This window comes from Carassius auratus, chromosome 22 (genome assembly GCF_003368295.1).
Source record: "Carassius auratus strain Wakin chromosome 22, ASM336829v1, whole genome shotgun sequence".
Taxonomy (NCBI): Eukaryota; Metazoa; Chordata; class Actinopteri; order Cypriniformes; family Cyprinidae; genus Carassius; species Carassius auratus.
Window position 1 is genome coordinate 10,069,746 of NC_039264.1, and position 19,821 is coordinate 10,089,566.

Below are 19,821 nucleotides of genomic sequence, written 5' to 3' on the forward strand. Positions count from 1 at the left end.
TGGACTGGATTGGTGTGGATTATTGTTATGTTTTTATCAGCTGTTTAGACTCTCATTCTGACGGCACCCATTCACTGCAGAGGATCCATCGTTGAGCAAGTGATACTACATTTCTCCAAATCTGTTCTGATGAAGAAACAAATCCCGCGTTTCCACCGAAATTACCCTGAACAATTGTACCAGGAACTTTTTCCCCCAGGAACAATTTTTCCCCGCAGACCTGTTGCTTTCTGCATTTCCATAGCAGTCTGAAGTGCCGATAAGATTAGGCAAATAGTCTGGTGACGAAGGTCTGTGCGTGCTTCTCAATACAAAGTACGCACATTTAGTGGTAGTCCAGATTTTGCGCATTCGACTCGGGAGTGTTTTGTCCGCAACGACGCGAATCCGGTAATTCTGCAAACAGCAGCGTACTTGATAACTTCAGTCAGCTGACCATGAAATGTACTTAGTTCAGGGATATGTGTATATATACAGCCATTACAATGAAACTAAATATAATATCTATTGCCTCTTTTTATTTTCATTTTAACATATAGATAAATTGAATACAGACCAAAGAAAACCTGTTAGATTTACCCCGCAGCTGAATTATATCTTATGTTTAACCACTGAAGAGACATCAGAGCCAGCGGCACACATCAGAAGGTCTATCCAAGCTGAGGCTGCTTCTCGACGGATAGATGATCACTGAGCTCCCGCTGATGGCGTGGAGCTCACCGTCTCAGAGATCGGTGAAATACATTTTTAAATAGGCGATGTCTTTATAAATAAACCACAGATTTGAGTTTTAAACAACTACATTCTCGCCTGAAATACTTATAAAATTACACTTCATGACACAATAATAGTAATATTTTGAAAATGATCCGAATAAATGGTGGTTAAACAGAACTCAACCAATGCTGCGTGAATTCAACCAATCAGGATGTTTAGCGCCCAAGTCCCGCCCCCGAAAGTTCCAGAACTTTGAAAAAGTACCACCTCGCCAGCAGGGACTTTCTGAGGGGCATTTTTTTACCCGGAACTTTATTTAGTTCCTGGTTCCTGCAGTGGAAACACACAGAGTACCCAGCCAAAGTCCCAGGTTCCTGGGTAAAGTTCCTGCGGTGGAAACCTGGCTTAACTCTTCTACCTTACATCTTGAATGGTTACATTTTTCAGCTAATTCTCGTTTTTGAGTGAACTATTTATTATTATTTAATAAAGTCTCATTTAAAGCAGTTCTGTGCAATATTCCAAACCTCTGTCCGTTTTTTCCCTCCGTGGAACACAAAAAGGAGATGTTCAGCAGGATGTTCACACTGCTGTGTTTCTATACAGCAAAAGCCAGGGGTTATCAAACTAAAAAAAAAAAAAAAACACTGAAAAAAAACATCATAAAAGCATCAAAGTTGTCCACATACCTATATTTTCAATCTTCCGAAGTGTTTTGTGTGATAGTCAGACCAAAATAATTAAGTTATAGACAGCTCCTGCTCACTGTATGCTTTGTATAGAAAAAGGTTTATTAGAATATCTCATTTTGTGCTCCATGGTTGAAAGTAAGTTGACAAAATGACTGAATAATTATTTTAATAACTATTATTCACTCAAGACATTCTTTTTCAACAGAACCAAGATTTTCCAAGACATCGAGAGGCTCATTCATTCCAGTGACATCCTCGATAAAGTCGTATATGACTTAGACAATCAGAGGTCAGTGTGCACAAGAGGAGAGTCTGAAGCAGAAGGAAACTGTCCTGCTAGGATGAGCTAAACAAATTCAAGTGGGCTTAGATATAGCAAAGCAAATATTTAAAGGGGTTATATGATGCTGCTAAAAATAACATTATTTTGTGTATTTGGTGTAATGCAATGTGTTTATGTGGTTTTCCACATATTGTACATATGCTCTGCCTTTCTGAAACGCGTCAATTTTTACAAAGCTCGTCAGTCTGAAAAGTGAGCTGTGCTCTGATTGGCCAGCAATCCAGTGTGTTGTGATTGGCCGAATTCCTAAAGCGTGTGACGGAAATGTTATGCAACTTAAAACACTGATTATAATGAGTTATACTTTCTTTTTATGCATTGCGTTGCGTATCGTGCAGTGTAAACATAAAACCATGTCTGCATTTATGATTGGAGAAACGACAAACAACAAGCTCTACTCTACACTGCTCAAAACTCACGTTTGAATCATTGTGGCAAATTCTTTAAATATGAAAACATACTTACAGCCTGTGAGTCAGAGCAGACGGCATTGTAGGTTCAGGGAAAAGTCCCCAAACAGCGGCAACAACTCTACAGCGAGAATCAAAGTTACGCCTTCTTTCTTTTACGTGAACATTTGGGGGGTGTTAGGCAAATCTTCCAGCATCGTGACGTAGACGTGTGGGGGGGGGGTGTTAGAAAGAGCCGTTTTAGGGGGGCATGGATGAGTCTTAACTTTGATAAAGAATGGGTTTGAGACTTTAGTCTTTGCAACTTTAGGGATCATTGAAATCGCATCATATGAACCCTTTAATAAAAATAGAAAAACTAACATTAAGGGCAGTCAAGTATTTTTATTGCAGTTTTTTTAATATATAATTTTGTAACAACATACATTACACTGTTTTTATGGAAAACTGATTCATAAATCAAATATACTCAAATAAAAGTAATGAAAGGTATTTTTATGAAATATAGATAAGATCATTTTTATTGTAAGAATTTTATATTTTTATAGTCATGTGAAACTCAATTATATTACCGTATTTTCCGGACTATAAGTCACACTTTTTTGCATAGTTTGGCTGGTCCTGCGACTTATAGTCAGGTGCGACTTATTTATCAAAATTAATTTGACATGAACCTAGAGAAATGAACCGAGTGAAAACATTACAGTCTCCAGCCGCGAGAGGGCGCTCTGTGCTGCTCAGTGCTCCTGTAGTCTACACTGAAGACATAGAGCGCCCTCTCATGGCTGGAGACGGTAATGTTTTCTCTTGGTTCTAAATAAATGCAACTTATAGTCCTGTGAAACTTATATATGTTTTTTTCCTCGTCATGACGTATTTTTGGACTGATGAGACTTATACTCAGGTGCGCATTATAGTCCGAAAAATACGGTAATCATAAAAATAACTGTTGTTGCAGTTTTTATTTTATTATTATTATTTTACATTTTAATGTTTTTATTTATTATTTTTTTACCGTTTATTTACTTGTTTTTATTTGGAATGAACGACCATTTGCTATCATGGAGCTGTATTTTACACAATGTGAAACAATACTAATTAACCATATCTTCTTGAATATATCGGCCAAACACTAACTGGTGACAATAAGGCCACTTTTCTTTTTTTTTTTTTTTTTTATTATTAATTTGTTTGATAGAAATGAAAAAATGAATACATTTTTTTTTTTTAAGTTGGAAATACATATGTATATAGTTTCCGGCACACCCAGGCTCTTGTCTTTTGTATTTCTGAGTTATTCGAAACGCATGAATCTTCAATGTAAACATGTTCTTTCAGTTGTCCAGTCATTGACAACGGGGAGTCTCTGAAGTTCAACTCTAAGTTTGAGTCTGGAAACCTACGGAAAGCTATACAAGTCAGAAAGTATGTGTAAAATTAAAGAATGAGGTTTTTTTTGTTGTATAATGTGCTTTTCATAAAATGAAGAAGCCATTTGTTTGTTTTGTTTTGTTTTCATTTCCTTGTATTCCCTGTTTCTATCGGCAGGTTTGAGTATGACTTGATCTTGAACTCCGATATCAATAGTAATCACTATCACCAGTGGTTCTATTTCGAGGTGGGCAATATGCGTCCTGGAGTTCGTTATCGATTCAACATAATCAACTGTGAGAAGTCCAACAGCCAATTCAATTATGGTGGGTCATTTCAAGCATTAGGTCAGAAACTGACTCTACTCAAGTGCACAAACACATATAGTTACGTTCAAATGTCTGTGCCATTAACCTGGATTATTGCGTAACCTAGTTCTAAAGTATCATGTATCAGGTATCATGCTAGAGCTAAAAGCCATTGTGTGCACATATTAATGTAGAGTATGTTTAGGTGTATTACCATATTCCACTTTTTGCATGTTCTTGGTCAGCCCATCTCTAGCCAACTTCAACTTCAGAGAGTATGTTTGTCAGATTTCTGATTTCTGTCTATTGTACGACAGGTATGCAAGTGCTGATGTACTCTGTACAGGACGCTATCAACGGCAGCCCTCATTGGGTTAGAACAGGATCAGACATCTGTTACTACAAGTAAGAACCATAATGTTGTCTGATAACTCCTTGCTATTATATTTTTAGTCTTTAAAAATAAATAGATTTGTGGGTTATCATGCATTTTAAAATGCAGTTAAGTTGACCTCTATTCCCGTCTACCCAGGAATCATTTCTCACGAAGCTCCATTGCAGCCGGGGGTCAAAAGGGCAAATCCTACTTCACTATGACCTTCACTGTGACCTTTCAGCATAAAGATGATGTCTGCTACTTTGCCTACCATTACCCATACACCTACTCCATGCTGAAGGTACTATACAAATGTACCCTCACTAAATTGATGCATCTGATGTGCACTAATACCTGAACGCGTCTTGACTAGAAGCCTGTTAATATACCAGTTTGGGTGCGTACAGCTGTGTCCTATATAGACTGTAGATGCACTGTAACTAATTTTTACCTTAATATTAAGTATTTCTGTTGAAGCCATGGACTTGCAGTTTAGTGCACAGCTTGTTTAGAATGACAATGTTAGCCCAGTAAGCATGCTTCAAAAATTGGATACCATAAGAGTGCATATGCCATTTTATATTTTTATATTATATACCATGATATTATCAACATCCTAATCTTGCACACTGCAAAGTAGGATTTTGTTTGATTTTTTTTTCCCTCGATCTTTTAGATGCATCTGCAGAAGTTGAGTGCTTTGCGTACTGCTCAGATCTACTACAGACAGGATGATCTGTGTGAAACGCTGGGAGGAAACAGCTGTCCCCTGCTCACCATCACAGCCATGCCAGAATCCTCCAGCAATGACCACATCAGCCAGTTCAGTATGTATCACACACACAAGAACATCTCTGATAAACTTACAGCCATAGCAGGAAGGCTTATCAATTAATTTGTTAAGAAACAGCATGCCCTCTTAATCACACTTACTCTCATATGTATATTCTCATGCATTCTTGTGTACACACTCGTATGTACTTTCCTGAACACTCACTTGAATGCTCTCACATGGGTCCTCATGCAGGCTATCATGCTAACATTAACATGTCATGCACGCTCACATGCATCCACTTCCATGAACACTCACGTGTCCTCATGCACGCTCCCATGCACTCATGCTCATTAACACTTTTCATACATTCACATGCATGCATACATAAATTTTTACATACATCCTCATGAACACTCACATGCATCCTCATGCACACTCACGGGAACTTTCACGTGCATCCTCATTCATACAGTACATGCACTTACACATTCAAACTCACATGCCGCCTGCTCTCATGCACTCTTTCTGATGAAAATTCTACATTTACAGTGCCATGCAATGTGTCATGCACTGTTTAATGAATGCACTTTCACATGCATGCTCCTATGAATTCTTTCTAGTTAATACATTTTTGTGATCTTTCATGCCCTCTCACATGCATTTATATGCGTTCTGATACCCTTTCACACACACACACACACACACACTTAAATCACTCTTTATAATGAACACTCTTGCATTCACGCTTCCATGCACTCTGAATGAACACAATGAACACATACATATGTTCTCTTGCCCTTTCGTGGACGTTTTCGAGTGCATTTTCTAAAGTACACTCTCCTATCCACTCTTGCATGCACGATTCCAAGCACACACTTTCTCCTCTACACTGTTGTGTACTTTTGCATGCATTGTCACATGCACAGACTCAAGCATGCTGCCATGCACTCTGAAATGCACTTTTTCATAAAAACTCGTCTTTTATGCACACTCACATGGATGTTCCCAATAATTCTTGCATGCTCTCATACTCTTTCATCCACAGGGTTCCTAGTACTAATGTCATTTCAGCCTCTCATACACTCAAGCATGTATTCTAGCATACACCCTAGCATGAATGTATTCACATACACTGTTCTTGAATGGCCTGCGTATGCACTCATTCAAGCACTCTCCGATGCATTCTTGCATGCACCTGCGCATTCGCTCATTAAAGCACTCTCTCATCCATTCTTTCACGCACCTGTGCATTCTCTCTCTCAGGCACTCTCCCATCCATCCATTCTTTCATGCAAATTGTCAGATTGTGATTTCAGCCTCTGTTAAAAGGTGTGGCATGCTTAGCTACGCTGTAATGTATATGTTTGTAGGAAGCCGTCCAGTGGTGTTTCTGTCTGCGCGGGTGCATCCTGGAGAGACTAACTCTAGCTGGGTGATGAAAGGCACTCTAGAGTTTCTCATGAGCTGCAGTCCTCAAGCCCAAAGTCTACGAGGGAGCTATATCTTCAAAATCATCCCCATGCTCAACCCTGATGGCGTCATCAATGGAAAGTATGTCAACGAACAAAACAAATCTCCTCCATGTTCTCTGTTGGTTCTAACAATTCTAATGGTTGTGTAAATGCATTCATGTCAACTTTGAACTGTGTGTGTAAATATTGCCCAAATTCAGCTTTTAAAAACAATGTTATAGCCACGTTGAAGCCTTAAAAGCTTATGTGTAAAAGATATGAATCATCAGTCATTCTTCACACAGTTTATCTGTAATCGCATATTTCCACTCTTCTGTTTCCACTCTTCAGTCATCGTTGTTCTCTGAGTGGGGAGGATCTGAACAGACAGTGGCAGAGCCCCAATGCCGAGCTGCACCCCACCATCTACCACGCCAAGAGTCTCCTGCAGTACCTCAGAGCTACAGGAAGAACTCCACTGGTGAGAGAGCATCACGCTGTGTATGAGAGAATGGTTTAATGACACCAGCAGAGCGTTAGCCTCTCAACTGTGTGTGTGTTTAGGTGTTCTGCGACTATCACGGCCATTCACGGAAGAAGAACGTTTTCATGTACGGCTGTAGTATTAAGGAGACTGTGTGGCAGACCAATGTCAACACCAGCACCTGTGACCTCCAGGAGGACCTTGGATACAGGGTAACACGCTGTTATGTAGACATAATCTTACATTTACAGTATACAAAGATCATTCCCGGTCCATCCAGATGATTTATGAAAACAAACCTTCAAAAATTGCTTTTTTTGACTACTCAAGTTTACATGCACCATGTATAAAGTTATTGTCTCTCAGAAGAAAGAGTCGACTCTGAATCACTTAAACGAGTCGTTTTTAGAACGAACCCCAGGGCGAAGTTATTTCCCGCCCACTTGTTGGTCTTCTCCCTTTGGTCTGGATTAAAAAATGCTAATTCACTCTTTGCCACTAGGTGTTGCTTTTGGAACTGTAAAATAGCAGTTTCCACGGTAACACTGTAAACAAAGCAGCACTGAGCTCACAAACACTTCTTTATCAGACATTACAGTCACGATGAGATGAAAATGAGATCAATCACCCCATATTAGCGTCACGCAAATAAGAGATTTGGAAAAATGAATCTTTGAGCGAATTGTTTGGGAGTCATTGAGCAAGTAAGGTAAAAATAAATGCATATTTTAAGATAATAAGTGTTTTTTGACCTTGCATTCAATTTCAACCTGTTGTTGGGGACTCCCAAAACCAAAATATGAGCCATGATAGGGGCACTTTAATTAAACCATTGGGTGGAAAATGTATTGGTTTAAGAAAAAAGCTGATTGGGGGATTTTAAACTCTTAACATCTGTCATCTGCAACCATGAATTAGATTAAAATGACACGTTTTCGGGATAAATAACCAAATATAAGGCAAATATCGCAGACGATTATGTTTAATAATCAAGAAGAGCAGAATTTGTGATCACGATTGAAATATGATTTATTAACACTGAACACCCAACTAACTAAAGCTAAATAATGACACTATTTTCTTTTAAGAGCTGCTTTTCAGCACAGTATGAACTGTCTCCATAGTTGAGTTTCCATTATTGATTCTGCTCTTTCCAGTTTATTTTTATGAAGCTGCCTTGGCATAATTTGTATTGTATAATGTGCTATATTTATAAAGTGCTTTTAAAAGTACAGCAGTATAAACAGTTTGTTTAATTCTGCGGCTCCAAGAGATATTAGAAAATGATTATTACTCTTCATCAGTGTTGATCTTGCCGAGTAAATGAGCTTTCTGAAATCTATTTGAAGTTGAAGCTGCTCGTTGTGTGTCATGTGTTTTAGACTCTGCCGAAGCTGCTGTCTCAGATGGCTCCAGTGTTCAGTCTGTCCAGCTGCAGTTTTGTAGTCGAACGCTCCAAAGAGTCCACGGCACGTGTGGTGGTGTGGAGAGAGATCGGAGTGCAGCGCAGCTACACCATGGAGAGCACGCTGTGCGGCTGCGACCAGGGCAAATACAAGGTGAGGGGGGGCTACAACAACAAAAAGCTTTCTTTTTATCAGTAATATTTAGAAGTTTTTAAAGATCTTAATTCTGCTGAAAATTACCAAGAATATCAGGTTTCAAAGACAACTGAAGATAAAGAACAAAAGCACACACAGCATATAGATCACCAGTTATTTGATGTTCAGAGCAGGGGCAGGAAACAGTCAACATTCACAATCAACAGATCTGACGTCATGGGTGCCATGAGAAAGTGTGTTTAATGAGCATAACTCCGGGTCCAGTGATGGCCCAGGGTCAGTGTCAGAGGGTTTCAGGTCAGTTTATTTCCCAGTCAGGCCAGTGCAAGTCTTTTATATGACTCGATTGCTGACATCATGTAGTATTCTGTGATTCGTTAAACATAGTTGTGAATTCTGTTGAACCTATGTTAACGTTGTCTTTTTGGCCAACTTAGAAATTTTGCTGAAATTTTAAGAATTCATTTTGGTAGTCTTGGAGTCATCAGTTAGAAAAATGATGAATGGACAAAATCAGTTTTTCATATTATTATTTTTTTCTTAATGCAAATTTGTTTAAATGAAAATATAATTGTTAAAAACTGCATTACTATATAGAGGTGCTGGTCATATAGTTAAAATATCAGAAAAAATATCATTGTATATTCATTCATTACACACAGACTGATATATTTCAAATGTTTATTTCTTTTAATTTTTATAATTATACTCGACAACTAAGTAAAATCCCAAATTCAGTATCTCAGAAACGGACACCTGGTGCCAAACTCTAATCAGCTAATTAACTCAAAACACCTGCAAATCCTTTAAATGGTCTCTAGTCTAGTTCTGTAGGCTACACAATCATGGGGAAGACGGCTGACCTGACAGTTGTCCAAAAGACGAGCATTTACACCTTGCACAAGGAGGGCAAGACACAAAAGGTCATTGCAAAAGAGGATGGCTGTTCACAGAGCTCTGTGTCCAAGCACATTAATAGAGAGGCGAAGGGAAGGAAAAGATGTGGAAGAAAAAAAAGTGTACAAGCAATAAGGATAACCGCACCCTGGAGAGGATTGTGAAACAAAACCCATTCAGAAATGTGGGGAAGATTCACAAAGAGTGGACTGCAGCTGGAGTCAGTGCTTCAAGAACCACTACACACAGACGCAAGACATAGGTTTCAGCTTCGCATTCCTTGTGTCAAGCCACTGTTGAACAACCGACATCATCGGAAGTGTCTCGCTTCAAACAGGACTGGACTGTTGTTGAGTGGTCAACAGTTATGTTCTCTAATGAAAGTAAATTTTGCATTTCCTTTCGAGGTCAGGGTCCCAGAGTCTGGAGGAAGAGAGGAGAGGCACACAGTCTACGTTGCTTGAGGTCCAGTGTAAAGTTTCCACAGTCAGTGATGGTTTGGGGTGCCATGTCATCTGCTTGTGTTGGTCCACTGTGTTTTCTGAGGTCAAAGGTCAATGCAGCCGTATACCAGGAAGTTTTAGAGCACTTTATGTTTCCTGCTGCTGACCAACTTTATGGAGATGCAGATTTCATTTTCCAACAGGACCTTGCACCTGCACACAGCGCCAAAGCTTCCAGTACCTGGTTTAAGGACCATCCCAGTTCTTAATTGGCCAGCAAACTCACCTGACCTTAACCCCATAGAAAATCTATGAGGTATTGTGAAGAGGAAGATGTGATATACCACACCCAAGAATGCAGAAGAGCTGAAGGCCACTATCAGAGCAACCTGGGCTCTCATAACACCTGAGCAGTGCCACAGACTGATCGACTCTATGCCACGCCGCATTGATGCAGTTATTCAGGCAAAAAGGAGCCCAAACTAAGTCTTGAGTGCTGTACATGCTCATACTTTTCATTTTGATACTTTTAGTTGGCCAAGATTTCTAAAAATATTTTCTTTGTATTGGTCTTAAGTTATATTCTAATTTTCTGAGATACTGAATTTGGGATTTTCCTTAGTTGTCAGTTATAATCATCAAAATTAAATTTAAAAATAAAAATTTGAAATATATCACTCTGTGTCTAATGAATGAATATAATATACAAGTTTCTCTTTTTAATGTGATTAGTGAAATAAACTTTTTGATGATATTCTAATTATATGAACAGCACTATAATATAATAATATATTATTGTTATTATTGTTATTATTTTAATTTGGTGAGGGGGGGGGGCATAAAAAACAGCCAACATTTTGTTAAGCAAGTATAAAAAAAAAAAAAAAAAAAAAAAAAAACACATTGTAACCCTATGTGAATGCTGTGGAGAAAAAAAAAACCCCACACATATACTTAAACATGAAAATTGTTAACACCGAATTGGTTTTAACCATATGCAGGGTGCAGATAAACATTATCCAGTGTGACATCAAGGTCACTCTGTGTGGGTGAGATGGTTAAGTTATCTAAAGATATGAGAAGGTCTTGGCTGGAACAACAGCTTGGTTAGGGATAAAATTCAGCCAGCTGAGATACAGTAAGTGTTCATCCAGACAGTGTTAGCAATACATGCTGTATTCATTTGACACTGTAATTCAGATTTGATGTACAATTCAAATAGTGCCAAGCCAAAATATTTTTTAACCCAGGGTTAAAAGTAATGAGAAAAGCTTGTTTATCTTATCACCAGTTGTTGTTTTGTTCAGGAGCAGTTGCTGTAGGCTTCTCTACAATCCTTCAAGTAAAAACAGCGTTGTCTTTATCACTGGACTTCATAAAGTAAAACGAATTACACACACAGCCTGTCCAAAATCATCTCGGCATCCTTATACCAGTGAAATGATGAAACCGTTAAGTCCTCAACTCTGAAATAACACAGTGACCAAAACATGTAACATTTTGAGCATATTTTTGTCTAGATTCAGCTCTGCTCACTCTGAGTATATATATATATATATATATATATATATATATATATATATATATATATATATAAAATACACATTTTATTTATTATTAGCATAATTTGTTTCTTTTCTTAAATCAGCTGTTCCCATATCTTGAAAAGTAGGTGAAATTTTAATATTTTAATTTTTTTACCCTAAACCTTCAAATATAGCCTGTGATCCAATAAGCTGTACTTTGAGTGACCCAAGTTGGAATAGGTTATGTGCTTAAAATGATCTATGTGTAACCATGTATGGCTGTTCAAAAATTCAAATATAATTGTTCAAAAATCAATATATGGTTTCATGATGCTAAAATTGAGGGTGGAAAAAGTCCGAAACAAATTTTGCACGAAAATAATTGTGCGTACAGTTCTAAATTGAATGTAACATTTAGAAATGCAATATCTGGTTTTGTTTTTATTTATTTGTTTGTTTGTTTTTCCTTATCACGGTTAAAAAGAAAAGTGCATGGAGCAATTTTAATATGTGGCATAACCGGTTTCATTGAGCCTTTCAAATATTTGTAAAGGAAGCATTAGCATTTTGCAAGGTAACAATGTCATTCAATGTAGCTGCATGTTTGATATTTTGCAAATCAGTTACCTAAAAAAAACAACACCAACAGAATCCAGTGTCTCGCAAGAGCTGAAGAGATGTTTTCCAGTTTACTGACTCATTTATATGATCAAGAGTGATTGTTTCTCTAAGTGTTGAAACAGTGAATCTAATGTTGCCAGGTTTACAGTTTTCCTAATGAATGTGACCAGTAGGTGGCGCTATAGGCCGTGTGTTAGAGATGCAGTGGGCTCAGGTCTGTAATAGTGACTCAGTCTCCTGTCTGTAGGACACATAATGGCGTCTCAGTGAGTCCAAGTAACATGGCTGAAGCTTCTTTCTTCTTTCCAGCATGTGAATATAACTATACTTACAATAACTAGATTATTGCTGTGCTTATGCAATAGTTCAATAACAGTCTGTTACATTATTATTATTTACAGTCTGTTACATTACTGAATAAAAAAAGTCTAATCCTAAAATTGGAGGAGCGCATCTGACTGACATGACAGGTTAAAATAATAGTTGATAAAACAATAATAAACCCCAGGTCAGCAGTCTCTGTGAAAAGCTGTACGGAGAATTGTGGAAAATGTGATCCGTGCAATAACAGTACAGTAAGTGCTGTTTACCTCACAGACAGAAAACACATCAGCTTGTGGGTGTCTAGTTTACTTGCTACTAAGCCCCTCAAGCTAAACTCAAAGGATCTTTCAAAGGTTTCATTTCATTAATAACAAACTTTTGGCAAATGCAGTGATTAGTGCTTTAAGTGAATCGACGAAGTGCGTTGTAAACACGACTCTGCCTCCAAGGAGACTGATAAAAACCACCTGTGTGCCCTTGCTCGAGGAAGCGCTGTGCAGCCTGCCACTCATAGATTTCACTAGATGAAGAACGTACTTTCCAGTTTGGTGTCCAGTATGCATCCGAGATCAGCCGAGTTACGCAAAGACTGTTTTATTTAGTTTCACAGACTGATCAGATTTGTCCAATATGTGAAGATAGCTTCTTGCTTACAGAAATGAGTTTATTTTGGCTGTTTATTTTTGGTTAAGTAATGTTTTTAGTTTATTAAATTAAAACTATCTAATGTAAGTTTTAGTTTTGTGTATGATAACCCTAATGACCATATATATAAGGGTTTCTGCACCAAGTACTAAGTCAAGCTTTGCTTGGGGATCAAAAACTTATATCACTCATTGAAATGCAAATCAATTTCTAACCTTTCTTGGTTGGTATTCCGTCTCTATACGTTAAAATAAACCTACCATAAAAATCACAGACGCTATATTTCTTTTTAGGGCAAAACTTACTTACTGTGTGTGTGTATGTATGTGTGTATATATATATATATATATATATAAGGATGTGAAATCTGAAATCACAGACGTCCTCTGTTAAAATGTACCTCGGATGTCATCCTTTACAGATAGGTCTTTTTAACAGGTCTGTGTGTGTTTGCAGGGGCTCCAGATCGGTACAAGTGAGCTGGAGGAAATGGGTGCTCAGTTTTGTTTGGCTCTGCTCAGGCTAAGACGCTTCACATCCCCCTTAGAGCTCCACAACCACAACTCCCATCTGCTGGACACGGAGAACGAGCTGATCGACACCCGCAGCATGCCCAACATCACCAGGTACGAGCTCATGCACCAGCACAGTGACCGTATCCTGCTCAGGACGTCCTGTCACATGAACCGGCACAACAGCTGCCATATCAAATTACAATACACCATTCATCTTTATTTAAATAATAAATATAAAATGGTCCCCAGCAACTCTGCTATCACTGTAACTACTAGGGCTGTCAAAACTTCTCAAAAATGACGTTTGAATATTCCCTCTAAATAACACACAAATATTCGAACTATTCAAACATTTGGTTGCGCATGTTGTCAAAGACGGTCATTACGTCAATAACAGGAAAAAAAATTATACAAAGAGACATAACTACTTGTATAGGTAGTCTATTTAAGTTTAAACATGTATGACAACGTATTACCGACACAAAAACAAGGAAATCAACTAATGGCCAAGACTGCAGACCTCACGCTCTCTCACCCTCACGTTCTCTGCGCATAATGGTTTAAATGAACAAACACATTTTTGTGCAAGCAATTTAAGGTCGCGACTGTTGTCCCAAATATAGCAGGCTTCGTTTTTGTTATTATTAATAAAATAATTATTAATATTAATTGAAGTTTAACAGCATATAGAACTGACATTGAATGCTCCGAGCGAGCTGTGCTGTGGTAAACACGGACCTTTTCGTTGACATGAAACGATAAATAATCAAACCTCGGTTCCATTGCTTGACTTGCTTTTATCAGTTATGGCCTCATGTCGTGTTGCAGACAAAGAGCTTGTGGCGGGCGATGCAAAGTAACGTTAAGTGTCAGGACGTGACTGTTTAGCTGGAGTTCCACACATTATGCCATGCTCATTTGGGTGCACATTTTTGAGATGTGACGTAATGTTGCTAGTGTGTGCTAACTGTATCTTAAATAGCTTGCATACAACTTTGTCTCGCGGGTCAACAATTTTCCCTCACTTTCTCTGCTGCAGTCGAGTTGGGCTCTGCACTTGCTGGCATCTTCCATGAAGACGCGTCAACTTTCAGCAGTGATGCTTTGCCAGACAGTGCGACTCCTGTGACCTGTCCCTGAACCCTCAGGCGCGCTAGTGCGCCCACTCGCAAAGCAGACAGCCACGCCTCTACTACCGCGGGCGTTTTTTTCCACATTTTTTTTTTTATTCCAATATAAATTTTCACCTTCGAAATTCTTTTTTTTTTTTTACTATTTGAATACATTTTCGAATTTAGAATATTCGTTGACAGCCCTAGTAACTACACGGTTCTAGCTGGGACTATTTTCAGGCGCTTGCTGCACCCATGATATGGCAACAAAGTTCCTTGATTATTACGCGTATAGTTCCTAGCCACATCAACCTAGAAAAACACAACTTTTCATTTTCCGTCGCTCTTATTAAACGATCTAACCACAGAAGAGTCGAGTTTAAATAGGAAAAATGTAAAAACTTTTTTTGCCATTTTACAGCGAGATGCTAACGGTCTAATCCGATTCAGTGATCTATGCTAAGCTAAGCTAAAAGTGCCACCGCCAACTCAACTGTTTAACTTCAGGAGAGTTGGAAAATGAGCCCATTTACCAAAAAGGTATAGTGTTCCTTTAATCAGCTCAGAACCTTTAATGTTCAGAACAATAACAGTCATGATGTCCATGGTGTCTAGAAGCTTCTTGGGAACGTACTTCGGCCCCTCCCAGCTTGTGTATTTATGTAATGGATAACAACACACACACACACACACACACACACACACACACACACACACACACACACACACACACATCTTGCAGGCCTCTTCTAATGGCCGGCACCACTTGAGGAGATGACGGTCACATGGGGCTCAGTGCACTTCAGTGAAGAGAGAAGCACTCTGCTCATTATCATCATCACCTGATCAAAACGGCCGCTAATCCACTTTGAGTCTGACCCCCCCCTCGCCTCGGCCCGTCTCGCACGGATCAAGTTTCTTCCCCTCACACCATTAAAACCATTAAAAACCCACTAAAACCAGCCAAACCACCAGACCACACATTAAACCATTTAACTGCTTAACAAGAGAGCCATAAAACCATCATCACTCTTAGTAAGGTTATTGCGTTAGGAGAGAGAGACATCGAGAGATGGGCATGCAGAGAAATGCCTGCTCTGCCGCCACATGAGATTTACGACCGCTAACCTGCAGGAGTCGTTTGTCGGTTTTGGTGTTTTGACCAGTCATTTATCATAGCGCAGAGTTCAGGTTAGAGATTTGAAGAACCCTTTAATCTAAAGTATTAAACTGTGGCTCGTAACTCATGCTACATGAATGATGAGAGGTCCCGAGTTGAATGGGGGTCCTGGGTTATTTCTAGAGGAAGGAATATTGATTTGTTTACAATCTAGCAAACAAGCATAGTAAAATCTGGGAATATGTGTTGGATTTGGAATTTTATACATTATATACAGACTGCAATTTGCTAAAAAGCCTCTTGAATTGGAGCATTATTGCAGTGATTAATATTTTTTGGGATTGTTGTATGTTAGGTAACAGTTCTTTTAACCCTAACTGATGCAGTGTAGCTTTTATTTCTCAAACACTCATGGTAGAAGATGTACCCATGTACATTTAAAGAGAATGAGGAATCATTTTCACATATGAATTGGCCACAACAGAGTCCTTTGCTTAGCATTGCTTAATAATAGCAATTTGGCACAAATATCATATCACTTTTTTTTCTTTTTTTTCATGTTGCTTTTACTATTTTGTAAGTTGTCTGAGCGGTACAGCTATTAAAAAAATAAGAATAAGATACACAATATAGAAATTAAACAGAGAGTGCTTTATTATTCAGGTACAGCAGCATTCAAGAAATTGAATAAACTAATGTAAACATAAAACACTTTATACACTTCTCTGTAGAGATTATACATTGATTCGTAGAGTAACTGTAACAGTCAAATGTTCTTCAGTCAAGAGCAGTGAGTGATTTTTTTGTTTCTTTGTGATTTGTTGTTTTTCAGCCAAAAATGAAAAAAAAAACTGCTGTTTTAACCCTCTAAGAGTTTCTTTCTTCTGTTGAACATATTTGAAGAATGTGGGTAACTGAACAGTTGTTGGTCCACAATGACTTCAATAGTATTTTTTATTTTTTTTCTATGGGAACCAGAAAATGTTTTAGTTACCCACGTTTTAAAAAATATCTTCTTCTGTGTTCAGCACAAGACTAAAAAATGAATACAGGTTTGGAGCAACATGAGAGTGAGTTAATAATGTGGGGTGAACTATCCCTGTAATGTCAGGCGGCAGCATGTTTAGTACTGTTAGTCTGCTGTCACTTTAAGACCTGCACGTATCTAATATACAGGCTCGCGTCTGTTTTTCTCTCAATGGTTTATTTTCACTTTAGACTTAACCAATTGTGTTTCTCTGTAAATACATGTACTGTAGTGCAGTTGCTCTTCGGGACTCGAGGACCCTTCCTCTCTCCACCATTTCGCTTCTTGTGTGTTTATATTGCAATATGTCATTAGTAATGTTAATATATTAATGTTAATATTACAATAAAGCCAAAAACGCCACAAAAAAAGTCAATGCTAATGCAAATATACACTGGTTCACAAAGCTTGGGGCATGTTTACACTTGGCAGGTTGGGTTCATTTAAAACTAATGCTGGTGTGATTGCTCTGTTAGTGCAGATGGAAGGTCATTATTCAAAAGGTGTGAGAGCAATACAACTGGGGGGAAAAAAACACCTAGCAATTCGCCTTATTAACAGTAACACCCAACATCGAGCATTGAAACAAGATCAAAATCTCACACGAGTGAGTATTAAAGTGGTGTTAATAGAAATGAGGTAGGCTGTTTTTAACTGTTCTGTTATATGTGTATCGATATGCTTAGCTGTTGTGTAATAACTGACAGCCGTGTGTGTGTGTGTGTGTGTGTGTATGTGTGTGTGTGTGTGTGTTTTTCCTGCAGTCCCACCACTTATGTGTTAGAAGAGGATGAGCCGGCGTTCCTGGAGGAAGTCGACTACAGCGCAGAAAGCAATGACGAGAATGATCCTGATCTTGAACCTGATCTCCAGGATAACCTTGCCCTCCTGGACCCCAGTTCTGACTCTGAGTTCAGTCCCAATACTCACTTAACTGAAACTGAACCAGGCTCACTTTAGTGTTAGGATTCATCCGATCTCACCAAGCGTTCGCCTGTGTACTTCATCACCTGTGTTTGCCTACGATATAGAATCATTTGTTCACAAAATATGACCTAAATTAGAAGAACCTAACTTCAAGATCAGCTTTCTAACAACAAGCATAACATAATAATGCAGAAGATCCTTCTGAGACCATAATGCCTATAGATGCTTTACAAGTAAGAGCATTATTAGTAATGTTAGAAATCAGTCTGGAGCATGTCGTTATTAAAACAGAGGAACAGATTTGCCCTTATTTACTCATCCACATGTCGTCCCAAACCTGTTTAACTCTCAAAATTCTGTGGAACACTAAATAAATGTTCACACTTCATTTTCTAGGGATCATTCAACCTAAAGCGAAAATTTGCTGTTCATTTCTCAGCCTGAGGTCATTCAAGATGTAGATTACTCTTTTTTTTTTTAACAGTAAAGAAGATTTTTCAGCTGAACCCATGGTCCTTGGTGATTCATAAAATGTAAGCCAATGGCTACTGTCACTTTAAAAAGCATATACAGACAATACAGAATTAATACTTGCAGCTCCTGACTATATATTAAGGTCTTATGAAGCGAAACAGTTGGTCTGTGCAAGAAACTGAATGTAATTTACCACTTTATCTGTAGACTCAGTGAGCATGTTCACATAATGTTTAATTTCTTGCACAAACCGATTGTTTCACTTCATAAGACCTCAATATATCGCCAGGAGCCACGGGTATTACTTTTATGCTATCTGTAAATGCTTTTTTTACTCTCAAAGTAATAGCAGCCGTTGACTTGTTTTTTACGAATCAATGAGAACCACGGTTTCAGATGAAAACCTTCTTTACTGACCTTTACTGAATAAAAAAAGTCACCTACATCTTAGGAGGCCTGAGGGTGAGTAAAGGGACTGCAGGTTTTCATTTTTGAGGGAACTATTTTGTTTTGTATGTTCCACAGAAGAGAAAGTCTTAGAGATTCGAAAGGACATGAGGTTAAACCCTTCAAATGTGACAGTCCTTATAAAAAGAAATTCGATGAAATTATTAATTATACTCATTAGCAAAAATGTAATAGTATATGCTAAACAGTCTCCAATTTTCTGGTGATGCATTATAAAAGACCATGACCATTTCATAAATACTGGTGTTTCCTTGACTCACATTAAGAACAGATGGTAGGGCTGTAATCCTGACGCTCATGACGTATGCTCCTCTAACAAACCGCAGTGTCGCATAACTTGAGGATGGAATCAAATCTGCGCACTCATAACAACCTCACAGTACAGCAAAGCAGTCTAATGTATGCAACGACACTCTTGTTCTCACGAGAAACACTCACCTGCGTCCTGATAGGGTCCCCATGAGGTCGCAGCGCTAGATCAGTATAGGTCATGTGAGTGTGTGTTCACAGCACATTTTGTGGCTGTATTCGCTTTTTAATTGGGAGAGCTTCTGTATTTTCATTTAGATGTTAATATTTATTTGTTGCATTTAGTGCATGGTTTTCGGAAGTCGCCTTTTTAATTTATTTTATTCGTTTTATTTGTTTATTGGGAGAAAAGAAAGGTAAAACTTGATTTCGATGCTGCCAGTGTAGTGTGTGTGAGTATGCTTGTTTGTATTTGTGTTTGTTTGATGTCAGCAGTTGGCCAAAGTACTAAATGTGTGTATGGAGTAGATAAAAATGTACAAGTAATTACGGTTGTGCTTGAATGTTTGTTAGTCTTTGATTGAAAGTCTGGGTAATAAACAACAAAGTTAGACTGATCTTGTTTGTCACATTTGCATTTGTCTTGTATTTAAATTACTTGAGAAAAAAAGAAAGAAAAAATAAATTAATACTCCCATTCAGAAAGGACAAAAAAATATCTCCTTCATGACAGTTTTTTAAATTAATGCTGCGCCTAGCCTGATTCAGCATATAGCCTGAAGGATCACGTGACACTGAAGACTGAGTAATGATGCTGAAAATACAGCTTTGCATTATAGGAATAATTTATATTTTGAAATTTAAACATTAAAGGTCCCGTTCTTCATGATTTCATGTTTCAAACTTTAGGTAGTGTGTAATGTTTGTTGTAAGAGTATAAATAATATCTTCAAAATTATAAAGCTCAATGTTCAATGCCAAGCG

General features: G+C 38.1%; 1 protein-coding gene across 3 annotated transcripts in view; it reads left to right on the plus strand.

The window, feature by feature from the left end:
* Positions 1 to 19,454, plus strand: part of agtpbp1 (ATP/GTP binding carboxypeptidase 1) — a 36,556-nt gene extending 17,102 nt beyond the window's left edge. For all 3 annotated transcript variants that reach the window (XM_026197641.1, XM_026197640.1, XM_026197642.1), the window contains 12 exons: positions 1,615 to 1,698; positions 3,501 to 3,587; positions 3,711 to 3,859; positions 4,159 to 4,246; positions 4,374 to 4,518; positions 4,894 to 5,044; positions 6,363 to 6,543; positions 6,795 to 6,924; positions 7,008 to 7,139; positions 8,310 to 8,486; positions 13,402 to 13,571; positions 17,484 to 19,454. In XM_026197641.1, the coding sequence (XP_026053426.1) occupies positions 1,615 to 1,698; positions 3,501 to 3,587; positions 3,711 to 3,859; positions 4,159 to 4,246; positions 4,374 to 4,518; positions 4,894 to 5,044; positions 6,363 to 6,543; positions 6,795 to 6,924; positions 7,008 to 7,139; positions 8,310 to 8,486; positions 13,402 to 13,571; positions 17,484 to 17,679 (1,690 nt within the window). In that variant the 3' untranslated portion in view covers positions 17,680 to 19,454. The remainder of the gene's footprint in view (positions 1 to 1,614; positions 1,699 to 3,500; positions 3,588 to 3,710; positions 3,860 to 4,158; positions 4,247 to 4,373; positions 4,519 to 4,893; positions 5,045 to 6,362; positions 6,544 to 6,794; positions 6,925 to 7,007; positions 7,140 to 8,309; positions 8,487 to 13,401; positions 13,572 to 17,483) is intronic.
* The last annotated feature ends 367 nt before the right edge of the window (positions 19,455 to 19,821 follow it).